A 20,411-nucleotide genomic window follows, 5' to 3' on the forward strand; every position below is an offset into this window, starting at 1 on the left:
CGTTTGGACACCATTCCACCGCGTAGTCAACTATTTTTCCACGAGCTAAAGGCACTCAGTAGTTCAGCTAAAAATGCGCAAGATCAATCCGCAAAACAAAAAAAAACTACATTATGTCATTATTTAACAAAGTAGAAGCTCTCAATCACGCTCATATTCGCACGTGGCGTAAATACCTACCTATGTTGTATTGGTAAAATAAGCTGCACACAAGAAAATGAAATGACAGTTTGCCTGAATACGTACTGAATTCTGCGTAATTAGAATGAATTTTGAAAAAAAAAAATTTCCCAAGGTGGTTTGACCTTGGTATCTGTAAGAACCAAAAAAAATGAATTTAGCTCACCTCGCTATCATATCTAGTCAATGCCATTTTTCAGATTTGACTTACGTGAAGAAGAGAAATCTGAAGCTCCAACTTATTAACAGTAATGTTTTATTATTTCTGAATAGGTTTTAGTGTCATGCTCAAGTGTAATGTAAGGTTTGGTGAATGTGAGCTCTCGTGCTTGAGAGACTCTGGAGCTCACGCCGAACGAATGCGATTCACTCGCGCAATTATATCATACTCTGTGATTTGTACTTTACTTTTTCAAAAAGAAAGCTTATTATGCCATAATCGCTCAATTAATAGAGAAAATGTTGCATTTAACCTGTATTTTCTTTTACTTGGAACTATAAAAAAAAAGCCTGCAATCAGACGCTATTTTTACATGATTTAGCTACATTGCTTCATGCTCGCATCCTTGATCCGCCAAAAAAAAAAGATTCTATTATTTATTAACAAAAAAAGAATTTATTGATCGCGTGCATAATCGCGCGTCGCTTACGTACCCACCTAAAGCAACAGTAAAACATGCAGTGAAAATAACGAAGCAAGTATTAGCTCCGGCTTTAGTCCATTTTAAATTTGCAGTTATAAATAAGAAATAAAGCTAATTTTTTGTGTTATAAGAAAAAAAAAATGTTAAAGGTAATTAAAATTGAACATGAGACAGAGCATCGTATCTCGATGTTTTTGGTAGATTCTAGAAAAAATTAAATCCTTTAAGCAAATGCTACTCCATCACGTATTTTACATTTTACGACTGCTGCTTGTCACTTAGTAGCCCTGCTGCATGCGCGCGTACACACCTACTTCGAGTAACAGTAAAACATGCATCCAAAGCATTAAAGAGAGTCTCCCATGTAGGTTTAAAATATCATCATTTTATAGTTATAAAAGAAGGGGTTAGTTTATTTATCATACTCTTTTGATAAAAAGTAAAAAGGCATGCGAAATGCTTAAAAAAAAACACATTAAGCTTATCGATGTCCAAAGCTTTTTTATATTAAAAAAAAAAAAACATAAATTCCTCGTTGGACGCCATTTCGCCGTGTAGTCGACTCTCTTTTCACAAGTTGACTGTATTCTTTAGTCCAGATAAATACGCGCGTGATCAATCCTTGAAACAAAAAGAAAAGAACTATAATAGATGTTTTTTTTAACAAATTTAGAAGCCTTCGATCATGCTGGTTATCGCACGTGGCGTACGTACCCATGTCGTAGCAGCGAAAAATGCTGCACACAAAAAAAGAAAAAAAAAAAAAAAAGATAGAGTACCCACCCAAAATAAGTATTTTATTTTTTGTAATTGGAATGGATTTTAAGTAGGAAAAAAAAAAAATAATAAAAAAAAAATGGATCTGGTGTCTCGAACTTGGTACCTATGGGTCCAAAAGATTACGCTTGGCCTACTGCGCTATCGAGTTACTTGGGCACGATTGTTCAGATTTTACATATCTTCAGAAGGAACCCCTAAAGCTCAAGTTAATTAATAGTAAAGTCTTATTCTCCCAAAAATAAGGTTTAGTATCGTGTTCACGTTAATTTAGGGTATCGTAAATATGATTTCTAGCATTTCTGGGACTCTGGAGCTCACGCCGAACGAATGCGCTGCACTCGTGTAATTATCCCGCACTCTCGTATTTGTAATTTGCTTCTTCGAAAAAAAAGACACTTTATTTTGTCATAACCTCTCAATAAAAAGAAAAAATGTTGGTAAAAATTTAAGGAAGCGCATCGAATCTTGATGGCTTCTATTTTTGTACAAAAAAAAATTATGTGGTCAGACGCTTTTTTATCATGTTTCAGCTGCCTTGCTTCAAAATTATAAATTATAATAAAATAATAACTCTCAACTTGGAGAGCAGAAAGTCTCGCTCGCAATCTCTTTTGTTTTTCCTACGAAAGTGAAGAAAAACTTAATACGGATAAATTTATTGTTCAAGAATGAATAGTCAAACGAGTGAGCTTACTGATGGCCTGGGCTGGCTTGTAGCATATTAAATGAGTACTAAAATAAGTAACATTTCTTATAGGAACTAAAAAGTTTGTTAATGTTGATGTTAAAAGGTCATCCATTCATTTGTTTATAACTTGAGGAAAAGTCATAAAATTATTATGTTACTGAGTGCTTGGTTACATTTTTATGTGTGATTATTGAACATACTAAAACAAAAGAGCACTAGTTAGCATTGATGCTCGATTGCCTTTTATTCATGGCTCATAACATGGAGAAAAAACAATTAAGTCACTTACTGCTGATGCTTGTTCGCTGAAAACGGTAAAATAACTTTGCAGTGATACTCCCCCGCTGCCTTATCATCAATTCATTAAATGAAATCACTAATTATTAAAGTTATTTACCAGTAACAAGTAACCACCTGCTTTTTAATGATAAGTAAAATAATTGTTCTTTTATCAAAACAGTTACCATTGAGTCTCCATTACTTGCTTGTTAATAATTTATGATGTTGTGATAAAAAACTACTTAAATACTTAACTCCAATGCTTAATTATTTACATATTATTAATGTATGAATTAGTTACAAAAGAACACGAATGCCTGTTTACCATGCTATCAAAAGTGTGCTAAGTTATTATAAGTAACAGGTCAATTACTTACTACTTGTATTTTCGTACCGTCTTGTTAAATAGTTCATCCAGTTACTATAAAAAAATAAGAACTTAGCGCCTATTTAAAAAAATAACTGCACGCTCACTACTTTACAATCAATTTACCATCGACCGCAGTCATAGTCTTGTTTTGTTTTAATAAGCCCGCTATTTTTTTCCCCTAAGCACGTGAAATACCTGCTGTATCGACCTTTACTGTGGTATGATGAACATTACTCTCCCACTAAAAATAAGTCTTACCTATTTCGCCTGCTTCTACTACTTGCCTCTCTTCTCTTCCCACTAAATAAGGCCACCCCCCGACGTCGCAAAGCTCTCGTTGATTGGTCGATTACGCCAACAGTTTATTCGTCATATTGTTTAAATAACGCATCTAATCGGAAAGGTTCAATCTTTTTTTTTGTCCATCTCAAGGAGCTTAATCGCACTATATTATTTTCCGGGATCAATTTCGATACACCCTGTATATTACATATTTAGCTGTAACTGTTTCCTAATTTTACTTAACTTGCTTTACACGTCTCTAACTCTCTAAGGCTTGCTGCCACATACTTATGTGATTGTATTAACTTAATTAGATGTGTAACTGCTGTTCTACATGCGTGTGTATACATACAATTTTATGTATTTATTTATATTTAAATAAAAAAAAACCAAGGCAAATTATTTCATAAAAAATTTTTTGTTAATAATATAACTTTTTACAATAATATAAGTAAAAAATATCTTCGAACATAAGATGATTTAATGAGTATTATTAAATACACTAATGAACACAAGAAAGCAATTAAACATTAATACTTTTATTATGTAAGTAAAATGTCAAAAATAATATTAAGTGGTCTTGTGTATAATAATTAAAAAAGTTAAACTTTAACATACAAATTTGAAATCACTGGTAATTAAATAAACAAAACGATTCAATATCAAATTTTTAACAGTTGCAAAATTAACTTGTTTTAAATACTAACAACTCATCTCTACATTAACTTGTTTTGCAATTATTCACAAGTATTTTGAATGTTTTAATGTAGAGGAGTGTGAAAATTTACTTACTATCTATCCTATCACCACAAATATTATGTTATTACAAATTTTTGATCTTATTTAATATAACAAATTTTAAATATAATATTTATTTTTAAATTTAAGTCAAAACTTGAAACGAAGATTGTATATAAATTCTAAAAAATGTAATTCAATTGAAGATACAAGTAATGGTACATAATTTTGATTTAAAAAGTGTAATATTATATTTAGTTCAAAGTATCAAATTCTAGTGACCTATAATCATCCCAATGCACACGTACGTGTGTGTGCGTGTGCGTGTGTGTGTGTGTGTGTGCGCGCGTGGATATGTGCGTTTACAATGTGCATGTGAATATGTAATTACATGAATTTCGAGGAAAACAAACGAAGTCGCAAACGATGGAACGACAGAAACTAAGAAACAGAGTAAAAAATCCTTTATCTGGGGTAATGATGTGTGTGAACATGTGCGTATATACGAAAACGTATAATTACGCGTTTTTTTTTTTTTTTTTTTTTTTTTTTTTTTTTTTTTTTTTTTTTTTTTTTTTTTAGCAGTAGTCCAGACTAAAATAAAAAATCGTGCCACAAGCTCCACCTCCCCCGACTGTTGAAACTATTGAAACAAAAACTCGTTGGGACACTGCTTGGCACTGCCAGCATGTGAATTATTTAGAGTACTTAGATATACTCACGATATTGGGGACTTCTGACAGTAAAAGCGCTGGAGTTAAGTCGAAAAAGAAAGAGAGAGAGAAACTTCACTGTTGGCAGCACAAAAGTCAGCTGCTGCAAAATAAAGCCTTAATCTCGGCACCTCACTATATACCCTCGGGCGTAGATGATGCAATGTTTATTTACAACTACAGTTTCATTATTATTTTAATTTTTTTATAACTATTTTAATTTTAATAGTAATAACAAGTAAATAAAAAAATGTTGTCATATGTCAAATAAACTTCATAAAAAAAATGCATTAACGATATCAACTACATTTAACTATAATATGTAATTATAATATACCACATTTAAAAAATCCCGCTCTCAACCACATTCAACTAGTCACATTAGGAATAAACCGAGGATAAGATCGAAAATAATAAATACAATAAATTGAATTATTTCTTTTGTTACTTATTTGTACATAAAATTTTAAAACTTTCATTATATTTTTTTCATTTATATATATATTAAAAATTTTAATTATCTGTCTTACATGTACTCGAAAAATCCAGCGATTCCCTTTATTTTTATTTTTTTTTTTCTAAAGTACTGGTTTTGTTTCCATAAATATATACAGCATTTTTATTAAATTTATTTGTTTCATACACACTCACAGAACTACTTGAATAAAATAAAAATTTTTTTACTTTTTTTGTGATTTTTAGAAATATTCAAAGTAATAAAAGTTGGAAAAATTATAAAAATCTTTCACAGAAGATTTTGATATCAATTTTTCGTATGAATATAATCTATAAATTTGAAGATAAATTGTCACTCAGTAAATGTATTTATTCCACAATAAATTTTTTTATAACGTTCATTTAATGAGGCAGTGACTAAAAAAAAATTTCCAACATCATATGCAAACCAAAATGACAAAACTGATTCATAGACGGTCGAAGATGATCCAGCCCAACATTTTCACATGAAACATGCATTTATTTTATTCTTTAGGAAAAAAATGTATCGATGGCATAAGCTGGCATAGCATCCGTAAAACTTCAAAAAGTGTGACCAGCCATAAAACTTTTTGTTTACCACTGTATTTAAACACTAGTGAAACTGGTGTATAAAAATTTGAGTCAGACAAAAAATGAAAATTTATTTTAGTTATACGAGATAAAGTCTCCATAACTCTACAACAAAGCTTTGGAAATAAAAGATTAGACCTTACGTGATCTATGTAGTATAAAAATTTTTAAAAAAAAACCAATTTGTAGTTTAAAAGGAAGATTCTTGTCAAATACTCTCCGTTTAAAAAGTAGTAATCACAGCAGCATCAATAACGAAATAATTTAATCAGTTTTTTCTTAGTTTGAATTTTGTATATTTGCATTCAATTTTAATACTTGCAATCGCAAACCACTTTTAAAATAATTATGACAAACTTACTGACGAGGTGTGAGTAGAGGGGGTGCACGAAATAATGAAACGAGTATTTTCAAGTAAGACAAAAGTTTATTAAATCAGACTGCCGACCGACGTAAAACACAACTAATACAGTTTACAGACTTTACAGACTTACAACTGACCAAACAAACAAAGACAACAAAGCTATAACCGACAAGAGGTGTAGAAGGCACGGTGGCTTACACTGTACTGACTATAGAGCCCGCAAGAATCACCTTGCCTGTGGCGCTGTCTTACACACTATATATACTGCCTATTGAAAAGTCGTACATGCCCACACTTCCTCCCGACTTTAGATAGCTAAGTATACTAGACAAAAATTATAATTTAAAATAGATACAAAGAACAATTTTTTTTTTTTTTTTTTTTTTTTTTTTTTTTTTTTTTTTGTGAAATAGATAAATAAAGGTGTGTTCTTGACTCGGCTCCACGGCTCTGGGAATGCACCCAAGTAGTCCATGAGTCGGTCCATGGCTCCTTTATCGCCTATCTAAAACAGAGACAACTTATTAGTTACCAGTCAGTCGCAGAAGCTGTTCACGATTCTGCTAGCAAATTTTTTATGAAGCCCGATCGGTAGAGGTTTTGTGAATATATCGGCCATCTGTTCTTTAGTATTCAGCCATCTGACGTTTACTCTACCATAATTTACACATTCTTTAACATAATGCTCATTAATTTCTGTCATGTCTTAATTTACCACTGCCTATAATTTTAGCATTTTGCTCAGCTGCCTTATTGTCGCACCATAGATCTGCCGGACACAAAGTATTATTTAGTATGATTTTAATCGAATTATCAACTGCCATCAGTTCTCTACATGCTTCACTCAGTGACACATACTCTGCCTGACATGTTGACAAAGACACATACGTTTGTTTGTGAGTTCTCCATGCCACTGAGTCTCCAAAGATTTTAATCACGTAACCACTTGTGGTTAGAGACCCTTTACAGTCGCCAAAACTGGCATCGGAGAATGCTTCCAGCCCTTGCTGCCTTCCACAATATGTTAGACCATAAGATTTGGTCCCTGCCAGATACCGAAACACTCTTCTAACCATATTCCAGTCTTCGTTAGTCGAACTTATTTGATACCTGCTCAGCACATTCACTGCTTAGCTTATATCCGGACGTACAGTATTGGCAGCATATGATAAGCTCCCAACAGTCTCCCGGTAGGAAACGCTTTCAGTCGATCTGGACTCATTCAAGTCAATCTGCCTTTCTGATTGCTCTCTTTGTTTTCTTTATTGATTTAACACGTGACCTGTGACCATAGGAGTTTTCACTGGCTTAGAATTATTAAACCTAAACTTTTTAAGTATCTTATTTATGTAATTGGTCTGAGTTAAAGTTAGAACTTGGTTTTCTCTGTCTCTTCTGACTTCAATGCCTAAAAACGATTTAATTTCTACTAGGTCAGTCATTTCAAACTCACTTTGCAGTCTTTCCTTCACAGACTTCAATTTGCCAGTATCATTACTTGCTATAAGCATGTCATCAACATAGAGAACCAATATCAGGATTTTATCTGCCTCATGCCAAGTAAACAGGCAAGGTTCCAAGATGTAAGGTCTTAGACCTATTTTCGTTGCTGCCTCCGAGAATCTTTCATGCCATTTTTTCGGACTGACTTTAAGGCCGTAGAGGGCTCTCTAAAGCTTGCATACCTTGCTCTGTTTTTCCAGATCGGAACAGACCAAACCTTCTGGTAACTCCATATATATCTCGTCGTCAAGAGTACCATTTAAAAGTGCCGTTTTAACGTCAAGCTGACATGTATCTAAATTTAATTTATTGATTACAGTCAAAGCAGTTCTTATTAAAGTCAGTCTTGACACCGGGGCGTAAGTCTCCGTAAGATCATACTCATTTTTATCTTTAAAACCCCGTATTACCAGCCGTGCTTTGTGTTTCTCACATCCTTGAGCATCAACCTTTTTCTTAAGAACCCATCGGGAATCGATGATATTCAAACGTTTACCATTTACCAGTCCTGCAGGTCTGTTTACCAACTTCCAGACTTGATTCTTTGCTATTGAGTCAAGTTCTTCTTGGATGGCTTGATTCCGCCTTCTTTATCCACAGCCTTCATTGCTTCTTTATATGAAGCTGGATCTTTATTTATTTCTGCCAGCAAAGAGTGGTAAACTGGATCTTCCGCATAAATGGCATTATTTCCTGACGTTTTAGTATCACCGTTCTTAAAAATTAGGTCTTTTGTTACTTCTTCCCCGAGAGCTAGGCCCGCAAAGCTGACGTCCTTTACACGACTTTCTTGGACCAAGTTGGCCTCCATTTTTTCTATCAGTCTTTTCGGCCTTCCTCTTTTCCGTTGTACCACCGGGGGCGCTTCCTCCGATGACACTGTCTCTTCTCTTTCCTTTTCGAATATTAAAAACCACTTGTCTAATTTAATATTTACAGTCATATTTTTCCAGTTTTTAATTGAATTTTTACCAAAAACGTCTCCATACACAAAACGCTCGTTAAATCTGACGTCCCGACTTACATAAAACTTTCCTTCGTCCGGACAAAGCAGACGATACCCTGTCGGCGTGTATCCTTTCATAACTGCTCGTTTCCCTTTTGCATGGAATTTAGTTTTAGTGTTTCTTTAAACTCTCAAATACGCGATGCAGCCGAATCTTTTCATCTGACTTAGGTCTGTCCTTCTATTCGGAGCCAGCTTCATTAAAGGGATTTCCATGTTATTTGAGCCATGCGGAGTACGATTGTACGCAAATATAGCTGCGTTTAGTGCCAAGTCCCACATGTTTTCCGGGAGTCCCGAATAACATATCAGAGCTCGGACTTTCATTTGAATTGTTTTGTTCAACCTTTCTGACGTGCCATTATGTTCAGGGGTATCCGGACAACTCAGTTGGAGTTCAGCTCCAAGGTCATTTAGTATTTTTCGCACAGAGCCTCCCGTGTACTCGGTTTGATGTATGTATGTTTTGGCTTTTAATTTGTCTTCTTTGATCATGTCTTCGTTAATAAATTCCGTATTTTTAATCTAAGAATCAATAACATATAATAATCCTTTAGATCGGAGTTCAGACTTAAATTTATCGAGGAAAACTTTAAACTTCATATCTTTAGACAGATGATAATTGTATATGTGTTGAGTATCACGGCCGAATTTATGTATTTGACTGATGGTTGTCGCGAGAAGTTCCGCGGTGTCTTTTGACAAATTTTCATTTTTTGTGTCATTCAAGAACGTTTTCAATTTGTCTTGCAGACTCACCCGTGTTCTGTCGTTGCGAGGAGTTGATGACTGTAGGGGTGCCCCGGTTGACGATTGGGCCTCGGATGACTCAACCCTGTTCATCCGCTCGCCCAAGCGGGACAATCTCTGGTCAAAATTGCGCATGACCAGAATTATCTCCTCCCTTGTTCTCTTAGCCTCCTGCCTTTCTTCCTCTGCCTTCCTTGCCCGTTCTTCCTCTGCCTTCCTTGCCTCCTCGTTTGCTTTCTCCTGCCTTTCGATCATCTGACTAATCGCGGCCATCATTGAGTCGAACCTGGCCAACATGATGTTTTCTGAAAAATTTTCATTTTTTTGTTTATCTGCCATATGCAACTTCGTTCTGCTGACGTTCATCCATTTATGTTTGTTTTCAATGGTTTGCACTTTCTTTATTTTAAGTTGGGTATTTTTCGGTGTGCGTGACGGGGAAGAGGGGGCTCCTTCGTGTACAGACTCATTTCCGCCTAATTCCTGCCAAAGATTTTCACTGTCTACATTTATCTCATCAAGGTTTCGGACTACTGACATTTCAGACTTTTTCTCATCTGACATTTTAAACACATCGACCGACTTTTCAAATAACCCGGGTTTATCACGAGCAGGTTCCTCGCTTTCCCCGTCTTCCCTGAATAGATTTTCTGGCAACGTCACTTTGCCTCCCTTTTTATAAAGAAATTCAACGATGTATTTGTAATCGTCACCGATCAGGTAATCTAAAACAAAAGACGGACATTGTTTTCAGGGAGTCAACTAAAAATCGACCGAACGCAAGCCGAATCTAGTCAACGTGGCCCGAAGCGTGTTCTCGTGCTCGAACGCAAAGCACGATTGCACGCTGGGCACTCACACAGCTGCGTGCGACCGAACACAAGTCTAACGTGACTGTGCGAGTCACACGGAAAATAATTTCGTTTACACACCTTTGGTGGGAATATCCCTTTGCCCGACACATGCCATTATTCCCCTTTTATCCACCAACAAGATAGCAGCTTATTGTCGCCCCTCTGACTTGACTTGGGATGAAATTCCCTGACATATTCTCGACAGAGCATCGATAGTTTGCTCGTCTCAAAGAAAATGTAAACTTTTAAAATATCAGCCTTTTCTGACTAAATCTGAAAACCGCCTTAAATATTTATTGCCTAGAGCTCAATTAATTAAAAGCACCGGGAAAGGACATATATAATTTTCTGCCGACACACGTTCAAACTTTCCTAGTTCAGACATTTATATTGTAACGCGCACGCAACAGTCGAGGCGACAAGTACAAAAGACGCGAGAAAACACGAAAACAAAACATAAACGGCCTCGTAATATATTTTCAGTCAAAAAGCCTCGCGTCATCACGAGAGGGAGAGAGAGAGACCGAACTCTCTCCTCAGCCGCAATCTGTTGCCCCCCTCTTGCATGTGCGTGTCGCGCTACCGACGCCACGTGTTTCTTGGAATCCCACGCATTTCGCAGAATGCACAAGAAATCCCCTCTTTACCTGACGTCGTAGCGTCCAACCCAGGCATCACTCGAAAAAAACAAAGTGTTGACCTACCGCTGATCTCGGTTCCGGCGTCCAAAGTTGCTCCCCTATCCTCGACCGGCGTCGACAACGCCTGGTCGACAACGGACTCGGCCTGATCACCAGGGGTCACGCTCTCGGCCGCTTCCTCGATCGGACTCTCTTGTCCATCCTTTGCTGCCTCAGCCCTTTCCGCCATCCTCCCTTTTGTCACACTCACCCACACAAAAAAATAAAGAAGAGATCACGCGCGGTGATGCGAGTCTGGGGCCCGTAACCTGAAGAGGTGTGAGTAAAGGGGGTGCACGAAATAATAAAACAAGTATTTTCAAGTAAGACAAAAGTTTATTTTATCAGACTGCCGACCGACGTAAAACACAACTGATACAGTTTACAGACTTTACAGACTCACTACTGACCAAACAAATAAAGACAACAAAGCTTTCAAAGCACGGTGGCTTACACTGTACTGACTATAGGGCCCGCAAGTATCACCTTGCCTGTGGCGCTGTCTTACACACTATATATACTGCCTATTGAAAATTCGTACATGCCAACACTTAGAATGCGAAAATAAAAACGTTTAATGACCCAAAAAATTAGAAAATAAAGGATGTTTACGGAAGAATATTTGAACAAGGTTCTTTAGAAACTAACAGCGTTATACGTACGACTTGTAATGAATGTACTTATTTCTCAAATTACCTGAAGTTCATTTAATTTTGTAAAAAGTCGGTAAATTAAAAAAAAATTTTCAATTTATTTTCTAACAATACATAGTTGCGTATATTTATATTTTTTCATGTACACTATAAAAGTACGTTTTTAAATTACTATTTTTTTTTTTTATAAAGATTTTCCACATTTACAAAGAATTCAAATTTCTTCGCTGTTGTGTAGAGATACTAGCAAAGACCACAATGTTTATTTATTTATCAATTAATCTATTTGTCTCATAAGCAGTGTAACAATAAGCAGGAGGATATGAGAGGGCTACAAAAAATCAAGTTGGGTATAGTGCTTCAAAAACAATGGAGAAAACAAGCAAAGGTTCCCTCCTTTTGTAAGGTACCGTAGAAGACTGTAGGGGTAAGTTGTAGTAACCTCTACCTCAATTAGAACATTATATCGACGCTCTAGACAAAGACTATGTCCTGCTTTGTCGTCTGAATGAAGACTATGCCTTTTCCTAAGCGTCGACAAAAGCTATACCTTTCTCTTAAGTTTGGACAAAAACTCTGCCCTTTTTCCATGTAAAGACGAACACTATGCCTTTTTTAAGCATTGACAATTACTAGCACGATCCACGATGAGTTATACTTAAAAAATAACTGTTTTCATAGGTATCAATAAAATGTCATAAGAATGTTACTAAAGAAATACTTTCATAGCATTAAACCCGTATGTTAAAAACTTTTTACTGATTATGGATCCATTATTGTAACTTTTAAATTAAATTAATTGAAAATCGCTACTTTCTTACGTCATTGAAAAAATGTATAAGTATTACCAAATAAAATTTGAAATATAAATAAGGTTAGAATAAAATATTTATCTTTCCAACATAACTATAGTTTGAAAATAGTAAAATAGACGTATCTACTTATGTATCATTCAAGTTTTTCTATTATTTGAGAGAACGATGAAATATGTACCTAAAAATGCCAGTTTGTGATCGTTAATTTTGTAATAAGTGCAATCCATTTAAGCTTACTTTGCATTTTTATTTGTAATAAGACATTTTTGGTTGTAGGAACATTATAAAAATTTGTTTCTACGCTGCTGACGTATTAAATCATTAATGTTTTATTAATGAATTTTCAATTTTTAGGAAAATAGCTAATCTAATAGTATAATTATAGAATTTATTTAAAAATAGAAAAAATAATAATTTATACCGAGACGCAAAAAAAATGTAGATCTCGTCCAAGCTAAAAAAAATAAAGTTCTCGTCCAACTAAAAAAAGAGCATCGTTTTCGAGGAAAGGTCATATGTTTTGCCCGAGCTCGGAAAGAAGGGTATTGTCTTCGTCCAAATCAGAAAAAAGGGCCTAGTCTTCGTCTGGGGTAATAAAAGGGCATCGTGTTAGTCCAAACTAAAAAAAGGGCATAATCCTTGCCCGGGATGTTGAAAGAGCGTAGTTTTTGTCCCCTCTAGGTCTTATAAGAACTGTTAGATTCTGTATAAAAAATTCGGACCAAAAATCATAGCTTTTTTTGGCTAATCTCCCGCCTCATGTGACAAAAACTAAAGATATACAGTTGAAATAATCTACTTTCTAACCAAATCTCTCAAGTTGAAGGTAGTTTAGCAAAAAAACAATATCAATCGTGTAATTATAAGATGGATCAAGAAAAATTCTGCGGGAGGTGGTAGAGGTATGTGGGAATGCCCTACACAAACAATTATGTATAGGGTTAACTTTGAGTTTTTATAAAAACTAGAATATTCTTTTTTTTTGTTTCAATTGCCTTACAAGCTACTATTCTAGTTTTCTAATAATCATTATTATAATCAATAGTTCTTAAAAATTGTATTACATAAAATTTTCACATTTTATCTGTTTGGATACTTTGAGATATTTATCAGAAAAATACAGCATGCATAATGTGATAAGCTTTTTCATAATGAAAACGAAATCTACAAGAAATTATTATGGATGAAAATGTAGGAAGTAAGGTATTTATTCCGCGAATCACTATAAATACTGAAAATTGTTTATTATTACCTTTCATTCACTACAGAAAACTATTTCGATTTGTACCAGCCTTTGCAATATCAATTAATAAATTATTAGAACAAAGCTTCAATAGGGTTGGACTGTACCTTAAGAAGGATTTTTTCTCTTATGGATAAGTTTTTTTTTTTTTTTTTTGAAGAAGTCAAAATTTAAAAAAAATGTACTTACTAAATGATTCAAACATTCAATTCGTGCTAAAAAACATTTTTTTGGAGAGATATATACGATCAATAATTTTTTTTAATTTGAACTAAAATTTTTTAGATACATAAGATAAATCACTAGTTAACGAAAGAAAATTTTATTTGGTGGTTTTTAGAGCTCCATTATTATAAAACTATACAATTATTTATATTGATGTTGTTTGCATTACATTATACGTAATTGTCATAAATATTTATATTATTATACTTTACTAAGATGATGTTAACATGGCTTTCACGATTTCGTTATAATTTTTTCAAAAAGCTATCTCGTCATGGTAGTACTTCAAAAGTAAAATGAATTAAGAAAGAATAATTTTAATGTAGCGATACTACACTATTCTTGATTTCATTTCACTGTAAAAGGGTGGAGAAATCCAGCAGTTAGATAAAGGTGTGGTAAACAGGTGGCAAAGGAGCAGTAAAGAGGCAGCAAGGGAGCGGCCAAGGGTGGAGAGAAAGGGCTAGGGCCGGATAGGGGTAGCAAAGGGCGGATAAAACATAAACGTGATAAGGTAAAATCACGCTAAATAAGATAATTATGTTAAGGGCCGCATTGTGTGGACAGACGTGGCTAGGTATGAAGACTTTCGTAGAGCAGTACACACATAGCAAGTTAACCGCCTAAGTCTGTCATACCTCTAAAACTAACATATTACATGCGTCTGCTCCTTTCTTCAAGAACGAATAAATCGTTACATTATCTCTACATAACACTGTAGCAAAATTCGAAAAAGTAATTTTTAATAAAGTAACTGTAGACGCAGATGATTGTACTGTCAAACCTTTTATTTGTTGAACAACGTTTCGGCCCATACAGAACAAGTTCAAGGCTCTCATTAGGTTTAATAATTAGTTGCGCAACAAGCAAAAAAAAGTAGTTTTCAATTAAGAAATATTGAATTCTTAAATCATTTTCAATAAAAATCTTCTCTACGGTTCCATAGGTGCACCTTTGAAAACTACATTATATAATAGGAGTCTAAAGTCCTGTATCTTTTTCACTATTTTACAAAATTATTTGGAGCGTTTTTAATGCTTTATGTACTTTTATCGTTAATGTAGCTAAAAAACTGTTATTAGCAGTCCTAAAGAAGAGTCTAAAATTGTTTTCATAATAGATGACTTTACCTTACGCATAAACGTATATTTTTTACACTATAATTACGAGTTGAAAAGTATCAAGTAAATGTATAGTATTGCCTTCATGATTAATATACAACGTTAATTACTATTTTAAAGTGTTAAATTCTATATCATATAACTTTTTTTTGACCTGCTTATGTATTATGTATCTAATAGACTATGAGAAATTAATTAAGTATATATGTAGGATTGCGGCGTCATAACTTATGTGTATTCTTTGAAAGTAACATAATAATTTTCTTCAAAAATTTTCTAATAAATAAATGTTTATGTTTATTACTGATTTTTTTTAGGTAAAGATGTTCACTTGATAAGGAAACAAGAAGAAGTATTACAAGAATCTCTTATGATGATACCAGATTGTCAAAGACGTTTACTCAAAGCTTTTGAAGATTTGAAAAAAATGATTGATGCTGAAGAAAACTTTGATGACACTGAAGCATTTTTTGAAGCTAAAAATGTTTTAAAAGAAGCAGAAATTCAGATTAATAAAGATGCATGTAATATTTGAAACAGTTTAGCCTTAAAACGTTCTCAAATATAAAAAACTATTATATCATCCTCAACTTTATGGTAAATAATTTAAAATGCTTTCAGACGAGTTTGAAATTAAAAATCAATTGGAGGCATTAAATTCAACATTAGAATTATGTTTTCCAACTATATCAAAAAAAAAAAAAGATGCTCTTACTTTTAGTGAATTATTGTTTAATAATAAAAATTGTTTTCAAACCGAAAAAAAAAATTTTTTTGTTTCAAACAAAAATGACGTAATCTACTTATGTAGTAAAAACCATCAATTGAAAGACATATCTTCCAAGCTAAATAATATCTCGATGTATCGGGAGTGGAAAAAACAAAAGGTTGTTGTGGAAAATTTGAGACATGACATTAATGTTTTATTCAATATATCAAGACAAAATAAAGTAAAACATCAGATAAATAATTTGAAGTGCCAGCGCAACATTATGAAAACGAAGATAAATAGAAGTTTTCATGCTTGTTTGCTGATGAAAAGTTATAACAATAATAAGAAAGTTAGTTCTACTATCAAAATTGATCATTGGTTAAAGAAAAAAGAGAACGAAATAAATACTGAAAAAGCTGCAGAAGTTATTCGTAAGAACGCTGATATGATTCTTTTTGATGTAAGAACCAAACGCACAGGCACTAAAAAGTTTTTATCCCTTTTACACGAATTAAGAAATTTGAGAAAAATCAAACGTACGCATATGGAATTACAAGAAAATATAACTACCGATAGAGCTGAGAAAGTTTTTAACTCTATAGTTGGTAATTGAATGTTTAAAAATGATTAGTAATAAATTGAAAGTGTGCATGCAATCCAAATAATACAAATTTTTACACACATTTTAGATAGTTTGATGATCCAATGGATAACTCTCGATAAAGAGTATTTTATGGAAGAAACAGGCTTAAAGTTAATGATTGAAAGTAACAAAAGAAAGCAGTTACATGAAAATGAAAAAAAAAAATCATGCAAGTGGCTGTCCCTTTTATTTCAAAACTGTTCATTTTGTAAATGTCAAGTAAAAAATTTAAAAATCATTTTTTTAAGGTAAGAAATTTTTAGCATAAGTTAAAATTAAAATTGTGCATCTGACAATCTAAACATTTTAAATATAAAATACAACGATCCGGATGAGAAATTTGTTTTACATATATGTAAACTTGTGAATAGTTGTATTTAACTATTTTACCTGCTACCACTGAAAAAAATTAAATTTTTTTATACTATGAGCATACATATAAACTATTTTTTACTTTTGCTAATTTTAGGATTATTTGGGATAACTTCTTCAACTCTGGTCAAGGTCTAAAGATACCCATCGGTTGGATTATTCCTTCTCAACCTTACATTACTGCTTGGACAAAATGTACTGTTAAAAATAAAGTATTCACTTAAATTTTAAAGTCTTACGTAATGTTTAATTTCAACAGTAAAAAAAATTATAAAAATTTGTACACACGCATGAACTTCAGAATTGTTTTGTTGTGATTTTTTAATCATTTTATTTAACATAAGAAAAAATGGAATCTCTTTGAGCCATTGTTGATGGTTTTAGACCACAAGAGTTTTGCAAGGTAAAAAGAGTTGTTTCTGCTGCAGACATAAGTATTTCTAAAGATCCACGTAACTGAATAAGTGATAACATTAATTTTTGTTCTTCTTCTAATTTTTTTTGCAAAACTTTAAAGTTATGTTGAGATTCTGAACATAAGTCTTCTAATTGGTCTTCATAAATATCTATTTAAAATAATCTTTGTTAAAAAAGTAGGTGTTTTATCAGTTACAAATATAATGAAACTTCGATTACCTATCACAGTGCTTGTAACGTGCAATAGTACTCGTTCGAACTGCGGACATCCGATGTGGCGGATAATAAATCTCAAAACGTTAAAAAGAGATTTACCATTGCGTCCAGCTAGTGCTTGAATAAGACCTTTTCGCCGAATCAATTCTTGAAAAACACTAACTGTTAGATGAGGACTTTTGCTGGTAATATAATTGAGCATAACGCAGTCTACAGCCTTTGAATACTGAAATTTTCTTAAGCAAGTATTGTGTTTTCCTTCCATCTGTCTTTTTATTTCAGGGATACAACTATTGATGTGTAAATAATGTATGGTTTCTCCGGCGTACTTGTAAGACATCTTTTGATTGATGGACGTTTTTTCTTGTGCATTTGGCTCTTTTTGTCGTATAGACATCATTCCATCGGTCATTCCAGCAACAATTGTTTTATCGTCTCTCTGAAATCAATGTATTGTACGGATGACGTCATTAAATTTTATGTTATTAATAGCTGATGCTTACAATGATTTATAAAATATACATAAACAAAAAATGCAAAAAGTGGTACTTGGTTGAATCAAGTTAAAATTTTAATTACAAGAAAAATATTAAAAACAACGTCCCAAAATTTGTACATCTAGCTACAAAAGGTCATCACTTGTTATTGTAAAATAATTTTAGAATCAGCTTCTTTAGGTTTTATTGTACAAATAGAGAACTGTGACTTTAATAGAATACATACATTTTTAGACTGTTTTAGTACATTTATTTACAATTTTTATTTGAGTTTTACAAGTTGACGGCTCTAAAAAAAAATCGCAGTTAATTAATGACTGCTTGAAACGTAAATTACCCAGTACGATCTTGTCTTTTTACATTTGATATCAATGAAAATGTCAATTAATAATCAAGCACCTTCAACGGAATTATCCAATGTGCTCTAGTCTTCTCCATTTTAATTTATTATTGTGTTAGTTAATTAACAAGCGCTTGCAACATAAATGACCGAGCAGATTCCAGTTTTTTTGTTGGTAATAAATTAAATATTAACTAACAATCAAGCCCATTAAAAGAATAATCATGTGCACTTGAGTCTTTCTTTGTTAGTTGTAAATAATGATGCTAATTATCAATCAAGGGTTTTGATTTAACTATGCACACATTAAAGAGTTTTAGTAATGTTTATTAATAACCGAATGAATTTTTTTAAATAACGCTAAACACAATTATTTTTACTAATAATGATAGCAATAAATTATTATTAAGAAAAATGTGAAATTACAGAATAATGAATTAATGAAACAAAGCTTTTTTGTTTTAATAACTAAATGTGCTAGTCTTTTTGTTAAAAACAAGTAATAGTACAGATTAATAAAAAGGTGACTTGACTAATTAATAATTTACAACTGAAATTTAGTAACAACCAAGCAAAATTCATTGTATAATGCTGTTTCTTTTACTTTATTTATGTTTCGAATTTCGAAACTGATTATTATTTATAACTGTAATATTACACAAGTATTTAAAAATGCTTATTAACCTGCCCCTACGTTTTTACTGTTTGTTAATTAGAACTGTTCTTTAAAAAGTCATCCGAACAAGTTAAGGCAGTGCACAAAAGTTCTTTTATTATATATTTTTCTGTACTAATTATGTATTACATTTATAACCAGTAATAATAATTTAATACTCAGCATCCAACGATGAAAAAAAGGAGTTTGGTTATTGATAAATATTACTATTAGTCTTCAAAATATTGAGACGTAAATAAATCACAGTACTTAAGTGATAATATATCCATGCAACATAAAAATATTATACATGCACCAAAATACATGATAGTAATGCATTGTTGAATCAAGATCCCTTACTTAATAGTTAGTATTATTAAAAATCAACAAAAAAACTAGAGCGCCTTGGACTATTTCTTTGATAAGCTTGATTGTAATTTATCTTTTAACTTATTAAAGATTGGAGGACTAAAGCGTATTAGATTAAATTTTAGATCATTTGGTTATACGCGGTTCTTTAATTACTATTATCATAATAATTTTATATGTAGAATATTTTAGTGTAATAGATGATTCTGTTTCAGGTAATTCATTATTAATTGACATTTTCATGTATTACAAATATGAAAAGACTAGATCGTACAGGGTTATTTATGTTACAAGCGCTTTTTAATTAACTAACATCACAATAAATTAAAATGGGCAAGACTTAAGCATACTGGATGATTCTGTTAAAAGTGTTTGTGTATAGACATTTTTATTAATTCGAGATGGAAAGACTAGAATTTACTGGGTCCGTTTTGTTTATCAACATCATGATAAATTAAAACTAACAAGATGTGTGCGTCCATAAACATTCCTGAAAAGGTGTTTGATTATTAATTGAATTTAATTAAATTTATTTAAAACGAAAGTACGAGAACTATTTGTTTAATTAACGCTATTGTTTATTGAAAACGGAAAGACTTGAGTATGCTTAGTGTTTGAGTTAAAGATGCTTGCTTATAATTTAACATTATAAATTAGTTATACTCATTACACACGTGCTTTCTGGATTATTTAGTTTAAGGGGTTTGTTTATAAATTGATATCATAACTAAGACAAAAAGGAAGAATTGCATCACTTGTTTTAACTTATCGGAACTTAGTGAGTATTATTGATCTCTATTTAGAGGTGTCACTACTGTTAATTAGAATGCAGCTAGTATTGTTAGTTTTTTACAGACACAATAATAAAATCATGCTTTTATCAAAGCCGTTCATTTATAAAACTGAAATACTTATCATTAATGCAGTTTTTGTACACATAAATTAATTTTAATAATTGAACAGTAGCTGCAAAAAAAAAAAAATACGCTGATGCGATTCGAAAGTACGATCATCAAAAACAAGAATGACTCAAACCACTCGGCTACGGCGTGATGTGCATAAAGAGGTACAGATGTAATATATAAGCTATTTCAGCTAAGTAAAAAAAAACGGTTTTTTGCAAAAAAAAAAAAAAACTAAGGCTCGTAGAAGAAAAAGTTAAATGAGAAAGTTGTAGATATTAAAAAACACATCAATCCTTTTTTATTTTATATCGATCCGTCCATTACTTTTC

At 32.5% G+C, this 20,411-nt stretch overlaps 3 protein-coding genes across 3 annotated transcripts in view; 2 read left to right on the forward strand and 1 right to left on the reverse strand.

The window, feature by feature from the left end:
* Positions 1-15,491, forward strand: part of LOC111643465 (tubulin-specific chaperone A) — a 96,202-nt gene extending 80,711 nt beyond the window's left edge. The window contains exon 2 of the mRNA XM_089594985.1: positions 15,274-15,491. Coding sequence (XP_089451111.1) covers positions 15,274-15,491 — 218 coding nt within the window. The remainder of the gene's footprint in view (positions 1-15,273) is intronic.
* Positions 15,492-15,567: 76 nt separating this feature from the next.
* LOC106645771 (uncharacterized) lies at positions 15,568-16,915 on the forward strand. The gene is made up of 3 exons (XM_089594984.1): positions 15,568-16,273; positions 16,358-16,559; positions 16,781-16,915. Exons 1-3 carry the CDS (start codon positions 15,568-15,570, stop codon positions 16,905-16,907), a joined length of 1,035 nt encoding a protein of 344 aa, XP_089451110.1. The 3' UTR covers positions 16,908-16,915.
* The window catches only part of LOC106645770 (U3 small nucleolar RNA-associated protein 15 homolog), a 194,316-nt gene continuing 190,679 nt past the window's right edge, over positions 16,775-20,411 (reverse strand). The window contains exons 4-5 of the mRNA XM_089594983.1: positions 17,320-17,755; positions 16,775-17,249 (exon numbers count right to left, since the gene is read on the reverse strand). Of these exons, the coding sequence (XP_089451109.1) occupies positions 17,014-17,249; positions 17,320-17,755 (672 nt within the window). The 3' untranslated portion in view covers positions 16,775-17,013. The remainder of the gene's footprint in view (positions 17,250-17,319; positions 17,756-20,411) is intronic.

This window comes from Copidosoma floridanum, unplaced genomic scaffold, assembly GCF_036245765.1.
Source record: "Copidosoma floridanum isolate Cflo_tuat_1 unplaced genomic scaffold, Cflo_Japanese_pri ptg000022l, whole genome shotgun sequence".
NCBI lineage: Eukaryota > Metazoa > Arthropoda > Insecta > Hymenoptera > Encyrtidae > Copidosoma > Copidosoma floridanum.